The 23083-nt window shown below is 38.6% G+C and overlaps 1 protein-coding gene across 3 annotated transcripts in view; it reads left to right on the top strand.

Moving 5' to 3' along the window:
* The window catches only part of LOC145787768 (WD repeat-containing protein 3-like), a 168818-nt gene that overhangs the window by 9590 nt on the left and 136145 nt on the right, over window positions 1-23083 (top strand). For all 3 annotated transcript variants that reach the window (XM_082599589.1, XM_082599590.1, XM_082599587.1), the window contains exons 3-5: window positions 3310-3428; window positions 8635-8713; window positions 15419-15517. In XM_082599589.1, the coding sequence (XP_082455715.1) occupies window positions 3310-3428; window positions 8635-8713; window positions 15419-15517 (297 nt within the window). The remainder of the gene's footprint in view (window positions 1-3309; window positions 3429-8634; window positions 8714-15418; window positions 15518-23083) is intronic.

Here is a 23083-nt window from a genome sequence, read left to right as displayed (position 1 = left end):
AATCGCTAATATTGGGAGCTATGAAAATCACAGAGCCAAAATATTTTACAAGATAATAGCCATATTTAATTATTTATTGTGTGTATAGAATCGTTTCTAGCACTAGTTGTAACGTTCATCTGATGAAAGTGAAAGTAAAAGCAACAATAAACAGGTTGGTTTATTGCTTCACTGACTTTCGCGCACTATGACAATGCGCATCCTCAGAGCGAATAACATACCAAATAAAATTTACAAAGTCATATACTGCAGTGCGATTAAAGACAAGAAAAAATAAAACACATATTATTTTAAAGATTGGCCAATGATGTGTGAGCACCTGAGCGGTTACTTTCCACGCTAAATTACGTAAAACTTTCAACAATAAACATAAATTTGAAGCAGTGAAGACCAACAGAAATTCGAGATGAAATTAAATTACAAAAACGTTTCCAACTGTGTTCAAGTAGGCATGAAGCCTGTGTTTCGAGGCAATAATGATTTATAAGCTTTCGGCAATAGATTTCCGTCATTCCGGTTGAGTACGTTGCAATATTTTGATGTAATGTTGATGAAGCAACTTTCTGCCATGTTGCGTTGATAATAATTTTTTCATTTTTCAAAATTTGCGCGAAACGTCAGTGAAGCAATAACACTGGTCTACAAATTTCAACTTTTTTTTTCAGGTTTGGGTTTTGACAACTGATTTTGGCTAACTTTGGGGCGCTGAATTCGAAAATGAACTCAGATTTTCTCTATCACATCAAGTTTTCTTTCTATCGTTGCCATTATTAATGAAATTGACCAATTTTAACCCTTTTTAGTGCAGTAAAATGTCAAATATAATTATTTTCTGACAGCTATAAACTTTCAAACATAGAGATATTTTTACACTAAATTCATAAATTGGTTCAGATTTCCTTTAAAATAAAAAAAATTCCTGTTATGATAATAATCGTAATAGGACATAGTGGAGATTGGTAGCGTTGAGTTTTTCCATGCTGGCTTGAACTCCCTGTCTTGGCTTCTCAGGCGTTATCTGTGGGTCAGCTGCTATCTCTGTGCAGCAGGGTTACTAGATGTAAATTTGGCAAGGAGCCAACTGCACGTTCAAAAAGGGCCAAAAAAGAGCCAACTTTTTAAACAAGGGGCCAATTTCGTTTATTGCAACACTATAGAAGGGCTTCTTCTAGAAATGGGATTACCACAGTATGATGCAGACGAATGGAGACTTTTCATTGATAGCTCCAAACGAAGTTTGAAGTGTGTTTTACTTCACAATGGTAACGTGTACGGTTCTATTCCGATAGGACATTCGGTGACAATGAAAGAAGAGTATCAGAACATCAAAACCGTTCTTGAAAAGTTAAAGTACCATGAGCATGGTTGGCTCATCTGTGTAGATTTAAAAATGGTGAACTTTTTGCTGGGGCAACAAAGTGGCTACACCAAATACCCATGTTTCCTATGCTACTGGGACAGCAGGGCCAAGGATCAGCACTGGAACAAAGAAGAGTGGCCTCCAAGGCTCACCTTGACACCTGGAGACAAAAATATCATACGCGATCAGTTAGTTGATATCAAAAAGATCTTCTTGCCTCCTCTTCACATCAAATTTGGTCTCATGAAACAATATGTAAAAGCTTTGGATCATGAAGGAGAGTGTTTTAAGTATATATGTTATGCTTTTCCTGGTCTCAGTGAAGAGAAAAAAAGAGCTGGGATTTTCAATGGACCACAAATCAGGCAATTGTTAAAGGATGAAAATTTTGTAAAATCAATGTTGCCATTCGAGGCTAGAGCTTGGAATGCTTTCGGTGCTGTTGTGAGAAATTTTTTGGGAAACAGAAAAGCAGAAAATTATAAAGATCTTTTAAGGGAGCTACTGCTTAGTTTTGAAGATTTGGGATGCAGGATGAGCATCAAAGTTCACTATTTGAAAAGCCATGCAGATGAGTTTCCAGAAAACCTTGAGAAAGTTAGTGAAGAACAGGGTGAACGTTTTCACCAGGATATTAAAATTATGCAGGAACGTTATCAAGGTCGGTGGGATTGTCATGATGGCCGACTATTGTTGTAGTTTTAAAAGAGAAATTCCAGATGCTGCTCATAAAAGAAAGTCCCTCAAAAGAGCCTTTTTAAGCTTATAAGTGAAGAGTTCATATTTATGAAAGCTCTTTTTTTGACTGTTTCTGAACTCGCCCTGCCCAAGTCCCTTTGAGTCAATCTTTATTTTGGCACTTTGCTATTTCTGTGTGTGTCTTCAGAATTTCTGCACTCCATTGGAATGTCTATGTGCATATTGTGTGAACTGTAGGCTATAATTCAGAAAATACCTTGTCACTGTCCTATCGACATGTTCGTCAGCATAATGTAGCGCTTGATGTTATTATGGTTGCTCTTTTGCATGCCTATTTTTTATTCCAAGGCATGAAATTTTAATAAAGACAACGCAAATTTGTGTGAATATAATATAGAATGCTTGTTTGTTAATCAAAGCTAGATTATTGCAGGTAATACAGTGTTTATTGCATCAGAATTCCTTGTTTTGACAACAGAGGGGGGGCAAAAATTGATTTTTTTCAAAAATTAGGGATATTTCATATCTCAAAAACGTGATGTGATAGAGAAAATCTGAGTTCATTTTCGAATTCAGCGCCCCAAAATTAGCTAAAATCAGTTGTCAAAACCCAAACCTGAAATTTTGTGTAGACCAGTGTAATCCAACCTGTTTTTGCTTTTACTTTCACTTTCATCAGATGAACGTTGCAGCTAGGGCTAGAAACAATAGTTGTCCTGATGAACACCCAAACTTTTCAGTATTCGTGCGTATAGAAATTAAATTTTTACCCAAATTTATTGAAATAAAATAAAGTGTTTGAGATAAAAAAACGTCAGAAAGTCGATTTTTATTCTAATTTCTCGAAAATAGCTTCAAAATAGAAAATTTGAATTTTAACATCATAGAGTAATGCTGTACTAAATAAAAAATTACTTCTGCTCATAAATATAAGGCATTTTGGGGCGTTTTTACATTTCAAAGTAATTGCACTAACATTTATACTGCACTAACATTACCATATAACTAGCATTGCACGAAAATGTCCAGCCACCTGGGACAAAATGCTTATTGTGCTTATTGAGAATTCGCAAAATAAATAAAAACTAAAAGTCAAGAAATTTCACATTTCTAGCATATTTCCTTCTGTGAAATGTTTCACTACTAGAGTGGAGCGTCCTCATAAAACGTCGTGTCACTACAGATAGGGTTAATAAGAAGGGAAAGTTGTTGTTCTATTTAAAATTTGTGCAATTTATCATTAAATCCAGGATACAGACATTGTGGTGTGGGATTTAGTCAATGAAAGTGGATTGTACAGGCTTAAAGGGCATAAAGGAATTGTCACACAATGTTACTTTGTGAAAGAAAGAAATATGCTAATCTCCAGGTAAGCTTTAAAGGCATATAATACTAAATGAAATCTTCAAATGGGAATTAAGCATTAAAATGCGTAAGCTGAACATTCAAGAATACAGTCAAGAATACAATATATCCGTGAAACTTACTATCTCCATCTAGTGGTTACTTTTTTGAACTTTTATTTGTCACATGGCGATAGAGTATTACTTCCCGATTCCATTGATGTTTCAATGGTCATTCTAGGATCACCAGAAGAGAATTTACAGCAAAGTTAGTGCAGACGTTCAGAAAGTTTTCAATTTTATTTGGGAAAGGTTTTTGGGCCTAGGTCAAACATTTGCTGATTGCTGCAATCTGAAAAGCGGTTTTGGTCTAATTTTTAGAGCAAAAACAGGGATAGCAATCTTCTTACCTGTGCCATTTCAGTTTTTGAGTTTAAACAAATATTAGCCTGTTTATTTTGAAATTCGTGTTTCGGGTTATTTCACTAAATATTCGTGGTTAGGGAAATCACTATACATAGTCTACAGTTAAATCGCCCGCAGTAACAACTATTGCTTGATCAGCTGATTGCTAGTCTATAGTGACGTAGACTGTACAGTCGCACGCTTTGCTGCTCACGCCTTTTCCCGTTTTGAAAGCTCTGACAAAAGCACGCGCGGAATGCTGATCAGAACGCAATGTGGCAAAATTTTATTGAAAATCGTTTTATGGTAGCATGTTAAACACAAAGAACGTGTACAATTGCCAAGTCAGATTTTTCCTTAAGTACGGTATCCCTTTAATAGACCTGTTTTGAACATGTGGCATTGTTGCAATACCCATGGCTCCATAATAGGATGCATCATACCTAGAGCTCGACCGATATCACTTTTTCAGGCCGATAACGATATTCATGAAATTTTTAGGCCGATACCGATATATATTGGCCGATATATATCAGCTACGAAAAAATTGTTACCAACAAAGTTATTAAGCAACAAACCAGTCCAACAAAGTTTATTCATTAGTTGCTGTAATGGAAAAATCATTCTTAACACTAATCACAAAAAACACCAAATAAAAAAGAAACAACTCAAGCCTCGAAATTCGTTTTTGCTAACAGCGGACAAACGTGTCCGGTCTGAATTCTTTGCCATTTAGGAGCTGTGGCTATGGTTTGGAAGGCTTTTTAAAATTTCAGCGAAGGCGTTCATAAGACCAACGAGGTGCGCTTGGATCTTTTTTTGGACAATCTTTTGGTTACTTCTCAGTTCTCACTTGCAGCCACGATGCACACTAGCTTACTGCTATCACTAAAAGGAAGTATCCTGAAACTAGCCCTTCTAGTGTATGGATAAGGAAAAAAACGGATGAGGTTTCGTATCCCGTAATATAAAATCCCTATCACTGAAAGTTGCTTAATGTTAATTTACTAAGCAGAGAGAAGTAACTTCCAAGTATTGGCCTATTACGCTTAATGCGTTCAACAAACAATCGTGTGATTGCGCAAACGTAATCAAACCAGCTACCCGGTAATCTTCACGTGTTTGCTAAGCAACAAGATTGGCTGCAACTCTGAGTTCGAAAACAATACTAATTTCTTCACAAGATGTTTTACTTTTTTCGCCTATTGATGCACTTTGAATGCAAGGCTGGTGTGTTACTTTTTTAAAGGTTTTTGTATATTCAATACCGCTGCGTTCATTTTCTTTTACACTCTAGTCTTTTTATCTTCTTGTTTCAGGCACCTTCTTGAATTCTGTGAGAAAAATACTACAAACCGCACAAGATAATATTTTGCACACTGCATTAAGCTACGTTTATTTTGCACTCTGTGAGCAATGGCGATTTTTCTCTTTTCACTGATTTCCGCAACGAATAAAACGCGTGTCTATCACCACTTTGTAGCGCGCAAGAAGCAAAGAACTACCGTAAAAAATCACGCTGTCTAGAGCAGGCGACAAAGTGAACGCTTTTAGACATTTCAAAGGCAGCAACTTGTAACAAAATCGCAACCACTTGTAGAGCGCCAACTAAAAGCAGCTTTAATCATTTAACCAAAGAATCGGCATCGGTATCGGCATCGGAATCGGCAAATATTTAAGAATCGGCATCGGCAAAAATTCTGTAATGGGCACATCCCTACTATAATTATTGCTTCAGCTCCGTATTTGTTCGCGTTAAAACAAACAATTGTTACAATTCAAATTTAAAACATATTTTTGCTGCATTAGCTCTATTTTTATCAAGAATTTTGCGGCGGTCATTTATGACCGACCAATGAGCCGGCTTCGGCAGACATTCGAGGTCATTCTGGAGGTCATGCCCGCCATGACCGCCGGATATTTCAAGGCCTGAATTACAAAATGCACCCCTAACAAAGTCAAGGCACATTTGCATTTTCTTTTAACCGATTTTGGTTTTTGGTAAAATTTTTGTAAATCCTCAACGTTTCAGCAAAATGAAAATAGCAGTTTGATTTCATCGATCTACATAGGCTATTCACAATCATGTGACACAACACGAGGCACTCAAAGCAATTACTGTGAGGTGAAGAAAAGCCAAGCAGTGTATTATAATGTAATTAAGCATTTTTGTGACGCAATGCTTATGGCAGAAATAACAAGTAAAACACACCCAGGGCTGCGATTTTTGCCTTTTTTATCAGCAATGTCGCTCGACAAGTCACTATTCGATAAACGCCGTGCCTTACAGAAAAAAAAAGAACTAAGAGAGGACATCAAGTCAGGTGGAGGAACAATCGGGGGAGGAAGCATCACATGATACAATCATTAGAGTGCCGACTTACGTATATTTTCTTGCGCAAGGTCAGGCCTTAAAACTCGTGTTTTTTTCCGGCAGCCATCGTGGCCTACCGTGAGCTCCTTCTCGGCGGCCAAATCTGTGTGCTTGGAGGCCAAAATACAATAACGATAGCACAAGTAAATAGCATTAAACTTGCAACAATGTTAAAATGCGTTGTTAGCGTTGTTGAAGTCTGGGCGACGTCCTGCAATAGAATCGTTGTACCACGCATTAAATGCTTTATCGGGATTGTAATCCGGTATTGCGGGACCATCTAACGACCCGAAATTGTTTTCACTGCTCGCAGCTCAGTAAATTGTTTCAACTGCATACCGCCTTTCATAAAACCTGACCATTTATGATGTCACCATTGAGGGTGTGAAGTCACTAACCTACAGCGTTCTCAACTATGAAGACACGTGTTTTACCCACGGATGTCAACTAACCTAGTTCTCCTTTTTAACAACGATTCAGTGTCCGACAACATTGAATCGATATAAAAACGACAATATTGCCAGCTAATGTAAATTAGCACTTCGGATTAACACTTCGTTATTGAAACATCGGGATTTGCAAACAACACTTACAGCGCTGGTGATCGCAGCTGGATATATTCAATACAACAGTAGTGACTATGATGCGCTGACCTAATTTCTGCGTCACTCTTTGATGCTACATATTTTCGACATTTAATCCACGATCATTCTATTGCGAAATTAAATAATTGGCTAGAAGAAACCGGCGGCCAAACTTGGCCGACGGAGGAAGTAGCACAGGCGGTCATTCAAGTACTACTTAGCGGCCATGGCCGCGATGGCCGCCGGCTGCTTTAAGGCTTGAAGGTGCTTTAAGGCAAGGCTTAAAAGTGACGCTTTAGGCGAGAAGTTCCCAAGGCGTCCGCGTCGCCATTTTGAACACTGCAGGAAAATGCTTTGATCGAAGTTCTAACGCCTGACGTCAAATATTTCGCCACACACGTTTCGTGCTATTCGACACAGGCGGGTTTCTTTTATAGATGGAATAACCTAGGCTACTTTTAGTTGTCAACGTCTATGCCAGTTTGTATTTCGCCGTATGAGCCAATTAACAATATTATTCTGTTAAAATGACTCTGTTGGATACTTGTTACGAAAGTTTTTCACATCTACAAAACAGTCTAGTTTCCGACCAGATGTTCAGAAATACAGATGAAAAATGCCGCTATTTTTATGAAAAGGAGTTCTCTTCCAGAAGAACATCTTGAATATTGCGTGAAAATGCTTTGATCTAAGTTCTAACGCCTGGCATCAAACATTTCGCCACACACGTTTCATGCTATTCGACACAAGGGGTTTCTTTTATACTCTATGTAAAATAACCGAAGTAGGCTACTTTTAGTTGTTGTTTTGTCAATGTCTATGCCAGTTTGTATTTTGCCGCATTAGCCAATTAACAAAATTGACTCTGTAAGATACTTATTATGCAAGTTTTTTTACATGTAGAAAATAGCCGAGTTTCCGACCAGATGTTCAGAATCAGAAATACAGGTTAGAAAGGCCGCTATGCAATATACAATTATACATATGAGTTTGCTTCCAGAAGAACAGTAGGACGTCACTGAGCGTGGACACTGGACAGGGCAAGGTAGTAGGCAAGTTGTAAGAACAGCATAGCTCTGCCCGACTACAAATAGGATAGTCTTCAGTTAATCAGTATGGATGGCAATGTATGGAAACCAACACGGATGGCAAAACCTTTGGTCTTGCATATTTCGTTCCTAACTGTGTTAGCGTGAGGGTACGTGCATAACCATGTACGTACTAAGCGAGACTGCGAGAATAAAGAGATGCTAAAGGAAAACATCTCGCTGTAGGTGACGCTAGCGGTATAGCCTAAGGGCTTTTTTCTTTTGCGATCCTCAGTTTCGCGTTTACAACAGTTCTCTTCCTGGAGCAATACAAATGATATGCATGTTCGGTAAGTACACAACTTAGCGCTTGATACTCCTTTGCAATTACTCAACCAGCATGCGACCAAAAACTTAAGTGACTCTGACGTTTTTGTCATATTACTATTCAACAAACATACGCAGGATTTTTGGTCGTTCGACAAGAAAGAAAAAATCGCAGCCCTAAACACACCTACAGATTTTTCATGTAAAGTTTTTTTACCGGCACTGTACCATATTTTATTTCACATTGTATATGACAGTTTGTTGACAGCTTAAAGATAAAACTTCCTATCATACATTAAACATCTTAATTGAAATTTACATTAAACATATTTATCATTTTGAATACCAGTACTGAAAAAAAGTTGTTGTTGAACAAGATTATTTACTATTTAATGGTGGATGCTTTCTGGTATGAGTTAAAAAGTAAATATGGGAACTCATTCCTTCCCTGACGTTTTGCACACCATGGCAAAGCAGATGCTCCAAACTATTATTCTTCATTATTGTCATTTAGTTCTAAAGACACTTTCATCAAATGGTGGGATCTGGACACCCAGCATTGCTTTAAGACTATGGTTGGACACAGAGCTGAGGTATTCTTATTGTGTTATACAGTTAACTTTTAAATGGTTGAATGATAAAAGCTACAATATTTTTGATGTAAAATAAAATCATGAACACATGACACGCTAAGGTAATTTTATTTTTTAGTGTAAAGAATTGGTTGGTTTTTGGAATTTTTTCCATATCATATTATGTTCAACTGTTCATCAGGGTTCCAACAAGCGTTCACTGTCATGCGGTGTCACACCTTTGTTTTGACGTGGTTCTGCTTGCCCTTTGGGGGAAGTTGCGTTGGTTATCATGCTGCAGCCTGCTTGACATCAGCTGCAGCTTACTCTCAAACAAATTCATGGTAACTCTTCATGTTGACCACACATTTACTCCTACCCTGTAGTTCTACAGTCTACACCAGGGGTCACCAACTGGCTGCGGCCCTCCACGCTTTTATGTGCGGCCCGTGGAAGGCATCAGCGTACATTCGTACAAGTATAACCAAAAATACTTTTCTTGAGGAGTTAAACAGCATGAAGTCAAAAAATACTTTCAGGGAAGCATATTTTCGCTTTGCATACGATTCCACCGACTGACCAATCAGATTGTAGTTCTAGGTAGGGGTCGTTTAAAGTTTTTCCAATGCGATGTCCAGCCACACTGTCCTAATGGTTGATTAAAACGTCTTGTTTTCGAATTTCGAAAATGTCTGAGCATAGGGGTGCTTATTTTAAGTTTGTAAATGTCCTGTAAACACTAGTGTGCGTTTCACCGTGATTGGGTTTCACGAGCAGTGTTCCTTTTTTGCAAGTTTTTGTTGGCAAAATAGGTCGGTATGCCAACTCAATTTACAATAAATTGGAAAAATATTATATAAATTTAAAGACTTTTTCTGGTATTATAAAAATATTTAGCTTCGTGCTGCAAAATGTTGTTAATCAACAATTCTTGCCATGCTAATAAGCACAGCAAGTGACATTTGTCTAATAATCAAGGAAAGACGGTTTTATAGACTCTTACAAAAAGGATGAAAAACCAACTCATTGCTTTTTAAAGGGAATACTGTTCAATGTTCATGAGTTACGATAGAAACGTTTTTTTGGTGATTTCCACATCCACAAGCGTTTGTTTCATGGTGTCTTGTTTCTTTCTCCCTGTTATTGGAGCCTATTTTTCGCTGATATGTTTGCAGGTCACCATTGTTGCCTGTATTGCGATGTGTCAAACATTTCCATGTTTACTGAAACTGTTAATGGCAAGATATTTTTTGTGAAGCAAAGTGACAACACCACTCTTGCTTGGTGATGCATATTCTGACGAAACCGCTTGCCTCGCTATAAGTGCTCAAAACAAGTGGCCTCGTTTATTAGGCAATGTTAAAGAAGTCAAAAGTGTTGTTAAAGGAGCTTGGCCTGGCAGTAGCGTTGTTCGACTAATTTTGTTGCTGCGGTATTCTAAGATAAATATTAGCAACTTGTAACGCTGGATACTGGGTATGAAATGCGTTCTTTTCTAGTATAAGAGTCAACCTACCTAACATTTTATTAGTGCGGCCCGCCACAGCTCTCCTAAGTGCCAAAGTGGCCCGCATGCAAAAAAGGTTGGTGACTCCTGGTCTACACTCATTACATTGAGCTCGCTGGTTTATTCAATACGTCAGACAATTAATTGGAAGCGACTGTAGGAAAAAAACTTTTGATTTTTATTTTTCGTATAGAGAATTAGAATTTTTTCCATTTGCTTATCAAGCGTTACAACAAGCTATTTGGCATATTGGCTGGGCATCCCTAGCCGAAGGTCTACCATAAACTAGAGTCAAAGATATCATTATGCTGTAAAAGGCATAGTTTTGAGTGCTTAGTCAAAGCGACATATCCACTGGGCTGAAAGTATTTTAGTGTAACAAAGTCAAAAAACAATAATATAAATTACCGTTCAATCATACTACACGATCGCATATTCACTCAAAATGTCCCAATTATACAATGTTTATCATCACGACACCCCTTTGTAAGGCATGCTGCGAAACTCCAGCTGTCTAATTTTAGCATGTTGGAGAAACTGAGCACTGCTCCGAATATAAAATTCCGTCTCGCTCTGTTTGACATCTCTTCTGCCTCCCCACTTGGTTCTGAGCTTCAGAGACTAGTGAGTTATGCTGAACCAATTAAGAGCGGAGGTTAGATGTTTTAATGCTTGCTTGGCACTTTAGGGCATGAGGGCCTCTTACTGCGTGTCAGTGTGGTGCGACGGAGCAAACTGCTAACCACATCATCCTTGGCTGTCCCATGTGTTTCCCTCCCAACAGAATAACAGGCCTTCGCAAACTTGATGACCTGACGAAAAAAGTCCTTCCATTTAGCTGAATAAAAGAATTTTCTATTACATGCAAACGACGACGACAATCCATTAACCCTTTGACTGCCACAGCTTTTTTCAATTGGGTTTACCTCTGTGCCAAGGGTAGCCTATTTTACCAAAATTGACACTTTTATGAAAAACGAATTTCGGCGCGTTTTTGAAAGGCTGATTTAGGTTGTTTTGTCAAAATAGATTTGGAACTGTCAAGGTTACGTTTTGCGTCATCGATGGTTTCAATGACGTCATGAAAATGATCATTGATGGGGGGGCCCCAGACCCCCCACCCCTGGGTGGCGCCTTCAGCGAACAAACCGTCAAGCTTCGCCCGCCGGCCGTCAAACACCCCTCCCATTTCAAAATACCTATCTACGCTACTGAATTGGATCATTGTCATTGGGGCCCACAAAGCATATTCTGCACAGGGGCCCAAATGCCCCAAGAGCGGTACCTCTAAATACCCATTGTCAGGCATTGTCAGGCATTGTCGGGCATTGTCGGTCATTGTCGGGCATTGTCAGGCGTTGTCGGGCATTGTCGGCTTTTTGGGGAGTTGTGGAGCATTTCTAGGGGTTGTCGAGCATTTTCAGGGGTTGTCAGGCATTGTAGAGTAGCTACTTTCAGGCATTGTTTGGAATTTCCAGGCATTGTCTGGGATTTCCAGGCATTGTTGATCATTATCAGTGGTTGACAGGTTTGTTAGTCATTATAGGACATATTCAGGCATTGTCGAACATTTTCAGGGGTTGTCGAGCATTTTCAGGGGTTGTCAGGCATTGTAGAGTAGCTACTTTCATGCATCGTCTATGATTTCCAGACATTGTCGATCATTATCAGTGGTTGACGGGTTTGTTACGCATTATAGAACATTTTCAGGCATTGTCGAACATTTGCAGGGGTTGTGGAGCATTTTAGGGGTTGTCAGGCATTGTAGAGTAGCTACTTTCAGGCATTGTTGGGAATTTCTAGGCATTGTCTATGATTTCCATGCATTGTCGATCATTATCAATGGTTGACAGGCTTGTTAGGCATTGTCGGAAATTTTCAAGCATTGTCGAACATATTCAGGGGTTGTCGAGCATTTTCAGGTGTCAGGGGTTCTCAGGCATTGTAAAGTACTTTAGATTCTTTTTGGCAGGCATTGTCGGACATCTTCAGGCGTTGTCTAGGATTAAGCCTGACAACTGACAATGCCTCACAACCCCTGAAAATGCTCGACAACCCCTGAAAATGTTCGACAATGCCTGAATATGTTCTATAATGACTAACAAACCTGTCAACCACTGATAATGATCGACAATGCCTGGAAATCCTAGACAATGCCTGGAAATTATCGACAATGCCTGAAAGTAGCTACTCTACAATGCCTGACAACCCCTGAAAATGCTCGACAATCCCTGAAAATGTTCGACAATGCCTAAAAATGTTCCATAATGACTACCAAACCTGTCAACCACTGATATTGATCGACAATGCCTGGAAATCCTAGACAATGCCTGGAAATTCCCAACAATGCCTGAAAGTAGCTACTCTACAATGCCTGACAACCCCTAAAAATGCTCGACAACCCCTGAAAATGTTCGACAATGCCTGAAAATGTTCTATAATGCCTAACAAACCCGTCAACCACTGATAATGATCGACAATGCCTGGAAATCCTAGACAATGCCTGAAAGTAGGGAGCAAGTCTTTTAGGCGCTGACAGTTAGGCGCTGGTCTAATAGGCGCGCACACTGTGGCGTCTGGATATTTAGGTGCGAAGCACTGTGGCGCCCGTTCATTTAGGTGCTATTCCTAGTAAAGTCTGTAGATTGTATCAGCTTGGCAGCTTGCCAGAAAATTATATCATGGCTTCAGTGAGTGAAGCTGCTAAAACCGGCAATGCTTTTCACACAAAATGTTACATTGAACAGAAAAATATATTGTTGTTTTATTGATTTATTATTATTTTATTTGTTGTTAGTCCAGGTTTGCTTTGGTGAAAGCTTTATCAATAAATTATTGAAGCTTCCGAACATTATTGAGTTCATTTTTAGTTAACTCTTTCGCGACCACGGACGTATACACACGTCTTGGGATTTTTGCCATGGATGACCAAGGAAGTATCCCTACGTCCAAGGTTAAAAGGTAGCCTATTTCAAGCAAAAAAATAATGTAAATGATGGCAGATCCATAGTCTTTGCCTGTCCTTTTTTGGCTAATTAAAAAAAAATATTTTGGCGGTGCAGTTATCAGATGAGGACTTCTTAAAGATGGGGACACAGTGGATTTTTTTCTTTCACTCATTGGAATTGGCAGTCAAAACTGGCTAGGCAACCCCCTACTTTGGAATTTCTCGATCAAAAAGACTGTAGGCTAAATTACGTAAACTTTTTGCTTAAAATTTTCCAAATTACTCCATAATCATTCTGCTGTACCTCCTAAAGCATTGCGCGCAGAAACGAAGTAAATTTTTTCTCATGTGCAGAATTGTTTTGGCATTCGATTAAACTACATATATTTTCATATTATTGTATCATGCTTGGGTAGTAAAAATTATAATGAAGTACACTTTTCTGCCAATTTTGAATTTTTTTAGAAATTAGAAAAAAATACCTTTTGGAAAGTTGCTAGTTGTACAAAGAATGTTTTAAATTTTATTGCAAAGCTTTGCATCTTCGGATAGCTGAAGATGTATGCTTTCATTTGATGTCAAGATTGTGCGTCTACGTGGATCACATCATTCACATGACATGTTTTTACCGCGTAAATAGCTACAACAGATTTGTGTCAAAAATGTCTGGTAATTTAGATTAAATATCAATTACTTCTGTTCGGGATGGATTGGCTATGTGACGAGAACGCGTAAGACGCTCTACTGTTCACATGAATACATTTCTACAGGGCATATAGGCTACACCTTGGCTACAAGTTGCAAGCATATTGGTGAGACTTCGCTCGTTATTAAACCTAGTCCGGGTTTTGACAGAAAACTAAGTTACTCTTCACTCAAGCCTACCGCCCGCTTGAGCACAGCCTACGGTACATTTTTTACTGATGTTTAGTTATTATTTGACCTAACTAAAAGTGAACTCAATCTCATACATTTTCGGAAACTTGAATAATTTATTGATAAAGCTTTCGCCGGCGCAAACCTGGACTAACAACAAATAAATGCTGAACACGCGCAATAAAAAAAAACAACATATTTTTCTGTTCAATATAACATTTTATGTGAAAATCATTGCCGGTTTAAGCAGCTTCACTCACGGAAGCCATAACATATTTTTCTGTTCAATATAACATTTTGTGTGAAAAGCATTTCCGGTTCAAGCAGCTTCACCCATATATTTTTCTGTGTAATATAACATTTTGTGTGAAAAAGCATTGCCAGTTTAAGCAACTTCACTCACTGAAGCCATGACCAACAACGCACACGCATTAACAAAACAATATATATTCCTGTTCAATATAATATTTTATGTGAAAAGCATTGCCCTACGCCCCTACCTGCCAAGCAAGCTGATACAATCTACAGACTTTACTAGGAATAGCACCTAAATGAACGGGCGCCACAGTGCTCCGCACCTAAATATCCAGACGCCACAGTGTGCGCGCCTATTAGACCAGCGTCTAACTGTCAGCGCCTAAAAGATGTGGACCCTGAAAGTAGCTACTCTACAATGCCTGACAACCCCTGAAAATTCTCGACAACCCCTAGAAATGCTCCACAACTCCCCCAATAGCCGACAAGGCCCGACAATGCCTGACAATGCCCGACAATGCCTGACAATGCCCGACAATGCCTGACAATGAGTATTTAGAGGTACCCCCCTAAGAGAGGCACTGCTATGACTAATGGTTATACACTTGGGAGGCAAAATTCAACCTGATCAAGTATCTTGTCAGTGCATATTTGTCTTCAGAATGTATTTCGCATTTGCTTTGGACGTACCAGAAACGTCCAACCATCTTAAAAAAACAAAAAGCCTGGCATACAACTAAGTACATATTTTGACGTATCACATACGTCCTTGGCATACAAATAATGCATTCTTATGACGTATGAGAAACGTCAAGGGCACTCAAAGGGTTAAAACAAGTCAAAAATTACTCATAGGTTAAGAATCGCAGATTGTTATGTTAGTTGTTATGTTATTATGTTATTGAGAGAGTTGTTATGTTAATTATTGCAATGCTGCTTTGATATTCATTACTTCTAAAATACATGTATAGTCGTTTTGTTGTCTTTTGTAAATTGACCAGTGTTTCTGGATCTTACTTACAAACACCCCAAGCTGTTCTCATTTTGTTTGTTGTTTATTTCTAGCTTTAAATTGTCTATTTATTTCTTGTTGAATGTTGATGTTTGTATGTTTTGGCATCAACTGCAGTTCTTGTTGCAGGTATGGGCATTTTTATTAACAGATGATGAAAAGCGACTGATAACTGGAAGTGCTGATAGTGAACTCAGAGTGTGGGAGGTCAGATTTGTTGGACCACAAGTAAGATATGTTTTAAAAAATTGTATGAAACTTTTTCACCAGGTATATTACCCTGTATATTGCATTCTCCTGTTCTTGATAAGTGAAACTTACACATGCTGCTATGACCCAGTAATTCGTAAACTAGGTATATTGCAATGTCCTGGTATGTCCAAGTTTTGTAAGGGTGTTGCACAATAGTTTGAATTTGTAACATGTCAATATGAATTATCATCATCGTCTTCAGCCAGTCATGCCACTGTTGGCAGATGGCCTCCACAGTCCACATGTGTTTCCACACCATTCTGTCTTTCGCTGTTTTCATCTAGGTGATGCTAATCTTTTCTTCAATGTCATCCCGCCATCTTCTCTTTGATATCCCTCCAGCTTTTTTGCGTATCTTGGTGCCCATTCTGTGGTTATTTTGGCCTATCTGCTGTCTGTCATTCTTGCTACATATCCCGCCCATTGCCATTCAGATTTGTTGCTGTTTCAATGACATTTTTGGTATATATGTGTTTTGTTTCTGATAACTTCATTTTTAATCTTGTTTTTTTTTTATTTGTGTTTAACCCTATTTCCTGTGACATTTTTAGCCAGTTGACCTGTGGACGGGGGGTCGGTTTGACACTACCACTTTCAGCTCATATAACTCAATAACTACGCAAGACAGATCAATCAAATTTTCACATGATGCAGATAATTTATCTGACAACACAGCATCAAAAATCTTTTGCAATTTGTTCAACAGCACAACTTGAAAAATCAAATAATTTGATGGTTGGTCATATTTTTTTTATTTAACTTGAGAAATCGCTTCTTAATCACCTTATAATTGAGTGTGATGGGCCAATTCTTTTGTGTTCGACTTTAATCTTTTATGTGTGGACGTCGTCCATGCTGCAATGAAATCGTAATTGGTGTCTGACTTGCCTTGGCTTGTTGTTTTGCCGGAGGCATTGTAAAAATCCATTGCTTTGTCTCAACATTTACAAAGAATGCGACAAAATCCGGAATGGCCCGTTTCGGTGAGTCCGATTCGGTGAGTCCGATTCGGTGAGTCCAATTCCCTATTCGATTCCGTATGTTCACTGAACATGGCTACCTGGAATCAGGGCTGCGATATTTGTCTTTTTCGGCGGCAATGCCGCTCGACACGCGCCGTCACTATTTGACAAACGCCGTGCCTTATGGAAAAAGTTAAAAAAAAGGAAAAAAGCTGAGGGAGGACGTCAAGTCAGGTCGAGAAACAATTTGGGGGGAGTATCACGTGATGTATACGTCAGTGATGTATACGATGTATATGTATACGTTAGGGTGGTCCAAAAAAAACTTTTTTTGTAAATGTTAATGTCTCACCCTAAAATATTGTTACCATTGATGAGAAAATGACATATGTGAATTTTCATAAAGATTGGTTGATATTTAGAGGTTGCTACCGGGGTTCAAAGTTTTGTCGTTTGCCCCCATTTTAACGTTTCGAGAGGATATGATATGATACGGTACAGTAAAAAATACAGTACAGTGCCATGGTATATTGCAAGAAAAATACAGTTTAATAATTACTCTATAGTCTGTTTATAAACTCATGTGTCTGTATTACGAATTATATACTGGTGTACATGTACGAAATGTGCGACTTTGTATAAGGTAAAGGTGAGTCCCATACTTGAATACAAGCATCGAGGGATGAGGTTCTCATTATACTAAGCCTTCGGCACTAACGAGAGTAGGGTGGCCAGTTCCTTTCTCTTGGCCGCCTTTACTTCAGCAACTACGCCCACCCAATATATTACACCCTGGGTAGAGGTGGGCGTGGGCGGTGTTTGTCAACAATCAGTATAAGCCGGGAGTCGAACCAGGATTGCATAATTGGAAAGCGAGCGCGTCACCGCTGCGACTTTGTATACTTGTGTTTAAAATTCAGAGACTAAATTGGACATTCATTAACAACTTTAGAATACAACAAATAAACTACATGTACAAATGTACATGATGTAAACTAATATACGTAGTACATACATACAGGAATTATTGCGCGAGGGTCTTTCTACTACAGTCTGGATATCGCTGACGGAGTGACGGTGATCGGCGACGACACGCAAAAGATACTGTTTTTGTTCTTCGTCACATGTGTGTAATGTGTTGTATTCCGTGATCAACGCCACTCCACGCTCGGCAATGTCACTTACAACCTTCATTTCACTCACAATTGCTCTCGCTCTTTGATACGCGTCATTGGTTTCCCAGTTATCTGGATCTATCTCCAAAAATGATGAAGACAAATTCAGAGCCTTAAAAAATCTGTTTGTATTTGATGTAACAAAATCAATGAATGACCACTTTATTTGAAAACCAAAGACTTGTTGTATTTGGCCTGCCGTCATCGTATTCACGAGATAGTTCTCGAGGCAATATTTTCATGTGTGATGGGTCGTTCGACTGGTCCGGACATTCTACTCTTCAAGCGTTTTCAAATGAAATGGTCATTCATTGCTAAAGATGATGTACAATGTGCGTGAACTAACGACGAGGCTTTAAAGCATGTGACAGACGTAGCAGATGCCATAAGAACCTTCGCTAATGAAAATTGTTAATACAGCAACATTGTGACGACTACAGAGCTCCTTGAGTTGACCATCATATTCTTGGGTAGAGTTCCTCTTCGTGGCATCAAAATCATGGCTCCTGGTGCCCTTCATCGTGCCTGGTGGATGGCGAAAGCCATCTATGCACTCAAAGTTGGGATGTACCGAAAACAGTACACGTTGACTAAAAGGGAGGATGTCGCTTTGCGCAATATCTGTGTGTTTGTTGTGAGAGTGTACGTGAAAGCTTGGTTTCTCGCCCCATCGCCGATTCTTGCACTATCTCAGGATCTCGCATTTCTCAACAACTCGATCAGTACAAGGATATTCATTCAAAGATGGCAAAGGCCGCAGTGAACAAGATGTTGCGTCATTTGTGGTACCTGGGAGAGGAGCTTATCGCGTTGGCATTCTTTGATAATTCTTTATCATCAGACACTAAACGGAAGATGATGACTCCAATAAAGACATGTGACGAAGGAGTACAGCCTAGTAAAAAAGCTGTAATTGGCCACAAAGAAATTGCAGACAAAAGTTTGAAAGTTTTTGCTACATCAAATACAAACCGATTTTAAGGCCCTGAATTTGTCTTCATCATTTTTGGAGATAGACCCAGAAAACTGGAAGACCAATGACACGTATCAAAGAGCGAGAGCAATTGTGAGTGAAATGAAGGTTGTAAATGACATTGCCGAGCGTGGAGTGGCGTTGATCACGGAATACAACACATTACACACATGTGACGAAGAACAAAAACAGTATCTTTTGCGCGTCGTCGCTGATTACCGATATCCAGACTGTAGTAGAAAGACCCTCGCGCAATAATTCCTATATGTATGTACTAAACAATAAAAACTATTAATACTGCAAAAAATGCTCAATGCCAAGCAAAAAGCCAAGCAGAGCGAAATAAATCAAATATATATAGTTATTACTCTCTAAACCCTTGACAGCCTGTTTTAACCTAAAAGGAGGACCTTCTGATGATTACCCTTTTAGGGTGAAACAGGCTGTCAAGGGTTTAGTTTAGACAGTGGTTCTCAACCTTTTCTGAGTCATGGCCCCCCAGACTGTGGCTCTAAAAGACCATGGCCCCCTTGAGTGAAATAAAAATGTATTTGTTTAAAGAACAACGAAACGAAATCAATAAAAACAGTTAACGAGTGATTAAATGATTTAATGCTTTCTTTTTCGTAATAGACTACGCCAGTAAATCAAGCGTATCCTTAATTGTTACGTTACAATCACAAAAGATGATGCAACATGCAGTGAGATAGAACATACGATGAAAAAACATGCTTTTAGCTAGCTTTACGTTACTAACACCTACATGAGTGTTTTTTGTGTCACAATTCTACGTTTCTGTCAATACATGTTATAATTCATTAATGAAGCCTTTTATCGTGGCTCCCCTGAGAACGCTTTGTGGCCCCCTTGGGGGGCCGAGGGCCACGGTTGAGAACCCCTGGTTTAGAGGTTAATAACTATGTATGTACTATGTATATTAGTTTACATCATGTACATGTAGTTTATTTACTGTCTTCTAAAGTTGTTATTGATTGTCAAATTTAGTCTCTGAATTTTAAACACAAGTATGCAAAGTTGCACATTTTGTATATATGTAGACCAGTTAGTATAATTCGTAATACAGACGTACATGAGTTTATAAACAGACTATAGAGTAATTATTAAACTGTATTTTTCTTGCAATATACCATGGCACTGTACCATATTTTTTTACTGTACCGTATCATATCATATCTGTATCACATCCTCTCAAAACGTTAAAATGGGGGTAAACGACAAAACTTTGAACCCCGGTAGCAACCTCTAAATATCAACCAATCTTTATGAAAATTCACATATATCATTTTCTCATCAATGGTAACAATATTTTAGGGTGAGACATTAACATTTACAAAAAAAGTTTTTTTTGGACCACCCTAGTATACGTTAGTATCATAAGAGTGCCGAATTACGTAAATTGGAGGAAGACCCGGAAGACCATAATTTTTGTGCGGATATGTTGTAGAAAACACGATAGTTAAGTCTTCCATAGGCACAATGTTCTGCTTTTATATGATGTTCAATATCCTTTCCACATGTTGATGCTGTTGAAAGTATGCTACCAAGGTAGAAATTATTTTCTTGCCACAATTGTTCGTGCTATGCATTAGTGTTATTTCTCGCTGGACAAATATGACCGATCTAGATGGTACTTCCCATGGACATCACATGCTGTGAATTTTGAGGCCTGAAACCGCATGGACATGGAGCATCTGTTTATGATGATGCCTTTTTGAAAAGCGGTTTTACAGAGAAAGTTTGCTACAACTGTGCTAATAACTCGTGCAATAGGAAAAGGAGTCGGAAAATTTTATGGTTTAATCCTCCTTTCAGCTTACATGTAAGATTGTAAGTACAACATGTGTGTACAACATGAGTAAGGAATTTTTTAGTCTCATTTCCATACACTTTCCGTCCCATCATTGATTGCATAAAATATTCAATCGTAATACTATTAAGCTAAGCTATAGCTGTACTTCGAATGTTGCAAGCATCATATCCACCCACAATAAATCAATATTGCAGGTTGCAAATGAACCATCTCAGCCTGGTTGCAATTGTAGGGTGAAACCAGATTGTCCTTTGAATGGGCAATGCTTGCAGAAGGTTGTTATTTACAAAGCCACCATTGATAACGCCCAAAGGTTCTAAATTACCTCGGTTGTTGTGAAACGACTAAGGCGGTTTGGGACCTTAAGGACAAGGGTGTTTGTCCAAACATATTTTGGTTCATCCACAGCTATGCTTGGCCTTACAGTGGTGGTGGTTGCAATAATTGTGGCTTCTCTCTTGCTGAAAAACTGGCTATTCTTCTAAATGCCGATTGTAACCACCTTCTGAACAAGCGTTCTGAACTGGTGGGTAAATGTCGTCATCGCAACAACTTTAAACTCAAATACTTCAAAATATTTGATTTCTACGGGTTACCTTATCTTTATTGCTTTTTGCTTCTTTTTGACGTCACACATGTGTTGGTTTCAATCTGCTTGGTTTCCATTTGGACGTTTTCATTGAGGTATTTGTGGTAACCGATGGAGGAATTCTTTGTAATTCAGAAATTTTTTTGCAGATTAAATTAAGGTAATATGGTGATTTCCCTAACCACGAATATTTAGTAAAATAACGCAAAATACGAATTTCAAAATAAACAGGCTAATGTTTGTTTAAACTCAAAAACTGAAATGGCACAGGTAAGAAGATTACTATTGTTATTTCTGTACTAAAAATTAGATTATAATCGCTTTTCAGATTTCAGCAATCAGCAAAGGTTTCACCTAGGCCCAGTGTTTCACCTAGGCCTAGACCTTTCCCAAATAAAATTGAAAACTTTCTGACCATCTGCACTAACTTTGCTGTAAATTCTCTTCTAGTGAACCTAGAATGAACAATGGTGAAACATCAATAGAATCGGAATATAATACTCTAGCGCCATGTGACAAATAAAAATTTAAAACAGCAACCGCTAGATGGCCATAGTAAGTTTCGCGGTTTGAGAAATTTTAACATTGCACAAGAACGACCATGCTTTTAGCATATCGGGTTTGATCTGGTCATAGAAAAGGTGAGGAAGTAGGAAGTGTAATGAAGAGTAGCCTTTGCCTAGGATGCAGATATAATTCAGATATATGTATATTATACAGGCTAGTGTGGGGGTGTTCAGAGCCGGAGGCAAATTTACAAGTGTCTGAATATTGCAAGCTGGTGTATATTCATTAGCAAGAGAGGTAGGCGAGTGATTAGCCTTTTTAAATTTGGCGTAGCAGACCTGGCTTCACATCTATGGTTGTTTAAGCCTGATAGAGTTTTAGTCACGCAGAGCGAATCAAGATAATTTGAAAACTTTGACGGTGTTGTTTTCGTGCTTCTTCTGCTGTGTTGTCAGCCCTCGAAATTAGCTTCCATCTACGACGGCAAAAACATTGCCGGACCGCCAAATCAACAAACCTTGGTTTGTGGTGGCAATTGCGGTATGCTTTAATCAAACGAAATACTATGCGCTTCTTTATCGTGTCACACGGTGGTAGCCCAGAGCATTGCACAAGCTATTTTATGCGCTGACAATGCTCTTGTGAACTGTAAAAAGTTGCAACCGTGTAAATACTAGCTTGTTACGCAAAAGTTATTCTTTCATCGAATGCTTACGGTATTGTTTACCGGTGTCGTTGCGAATATAAATCATGGTGGAAGATACAGTTAAAAGGTGGAATTTACCTGCTATAGGTTATCAAACAAAGGTAACAGAAGGAAAAGTTAGTGTGGTATTTTGCAAAATTTGTAAAGAATTTTATGACGGAAACAAATCGGAATTAGAAAAGCTGCGGGTCATTGGGTCAAATTAAAAGAGTAGTACAAATTTGGATGAACAGTTCTTCGGCAGTAAAGAAAAATAATGCTTCCGATCATATGGCATCCCGCGTTCATGAACGGGCACTTTTGCATCTTCAAGTATTCCAGTGACGATGCGACAACCTCATCCTCCGATACAGCATCTGATGATTCCGATTCTGACTAGTTCTTTATCAAACAGAATTTGTGTTGCTCGCAGTGTCCCAATTGTGCCGAAATTATGTGAGCTTATACGTAAATCAAAGCAATCTTTTCGCAGGGAGCTATTAATTTGTTGCCGGTACCTGGTTGAGCAATTAACGTTATTTTATAATAATTCAACGTACCTAGATGTCGACTTAATGTAAAACAAATGTAAATTTCTTATTGGACATTGTTGTTATGCATTATAGCCCCACCGGAAAAATTAAATTGATTTGTGCTAACTCGAACGTTGAATCAACCCAAAACTAACTTACTTCCCCCCCCGTAAGTTATTTAACGTGAATTATCGTAATCGTAATGAAAATCGCGTTGCTCGCTTTATCGCTATACTTTTGGTATTACTGCATCACAACAAATCAAACAGTTCGGTCGTGATAGACTA

This window comes from Aplidium turbinatum, chromosome 18, assembly GCF_918807975.1.
Source record: "Aplidium turbinatum chromosome 18, kaAplTurb1.1, whole genome shotgun sequence".
Lineage (NCBI taxonomy): Eukaryota > Metazoa > Chordata > Ascidiacea > Aplousobranchia > Polyclinidae > Aplidium > Aplidium turbinatum.
Note: the sequence above shows the minus strand (reverse complement) of the source record. Positions and strands in the feature narration are given on the sequence as shown.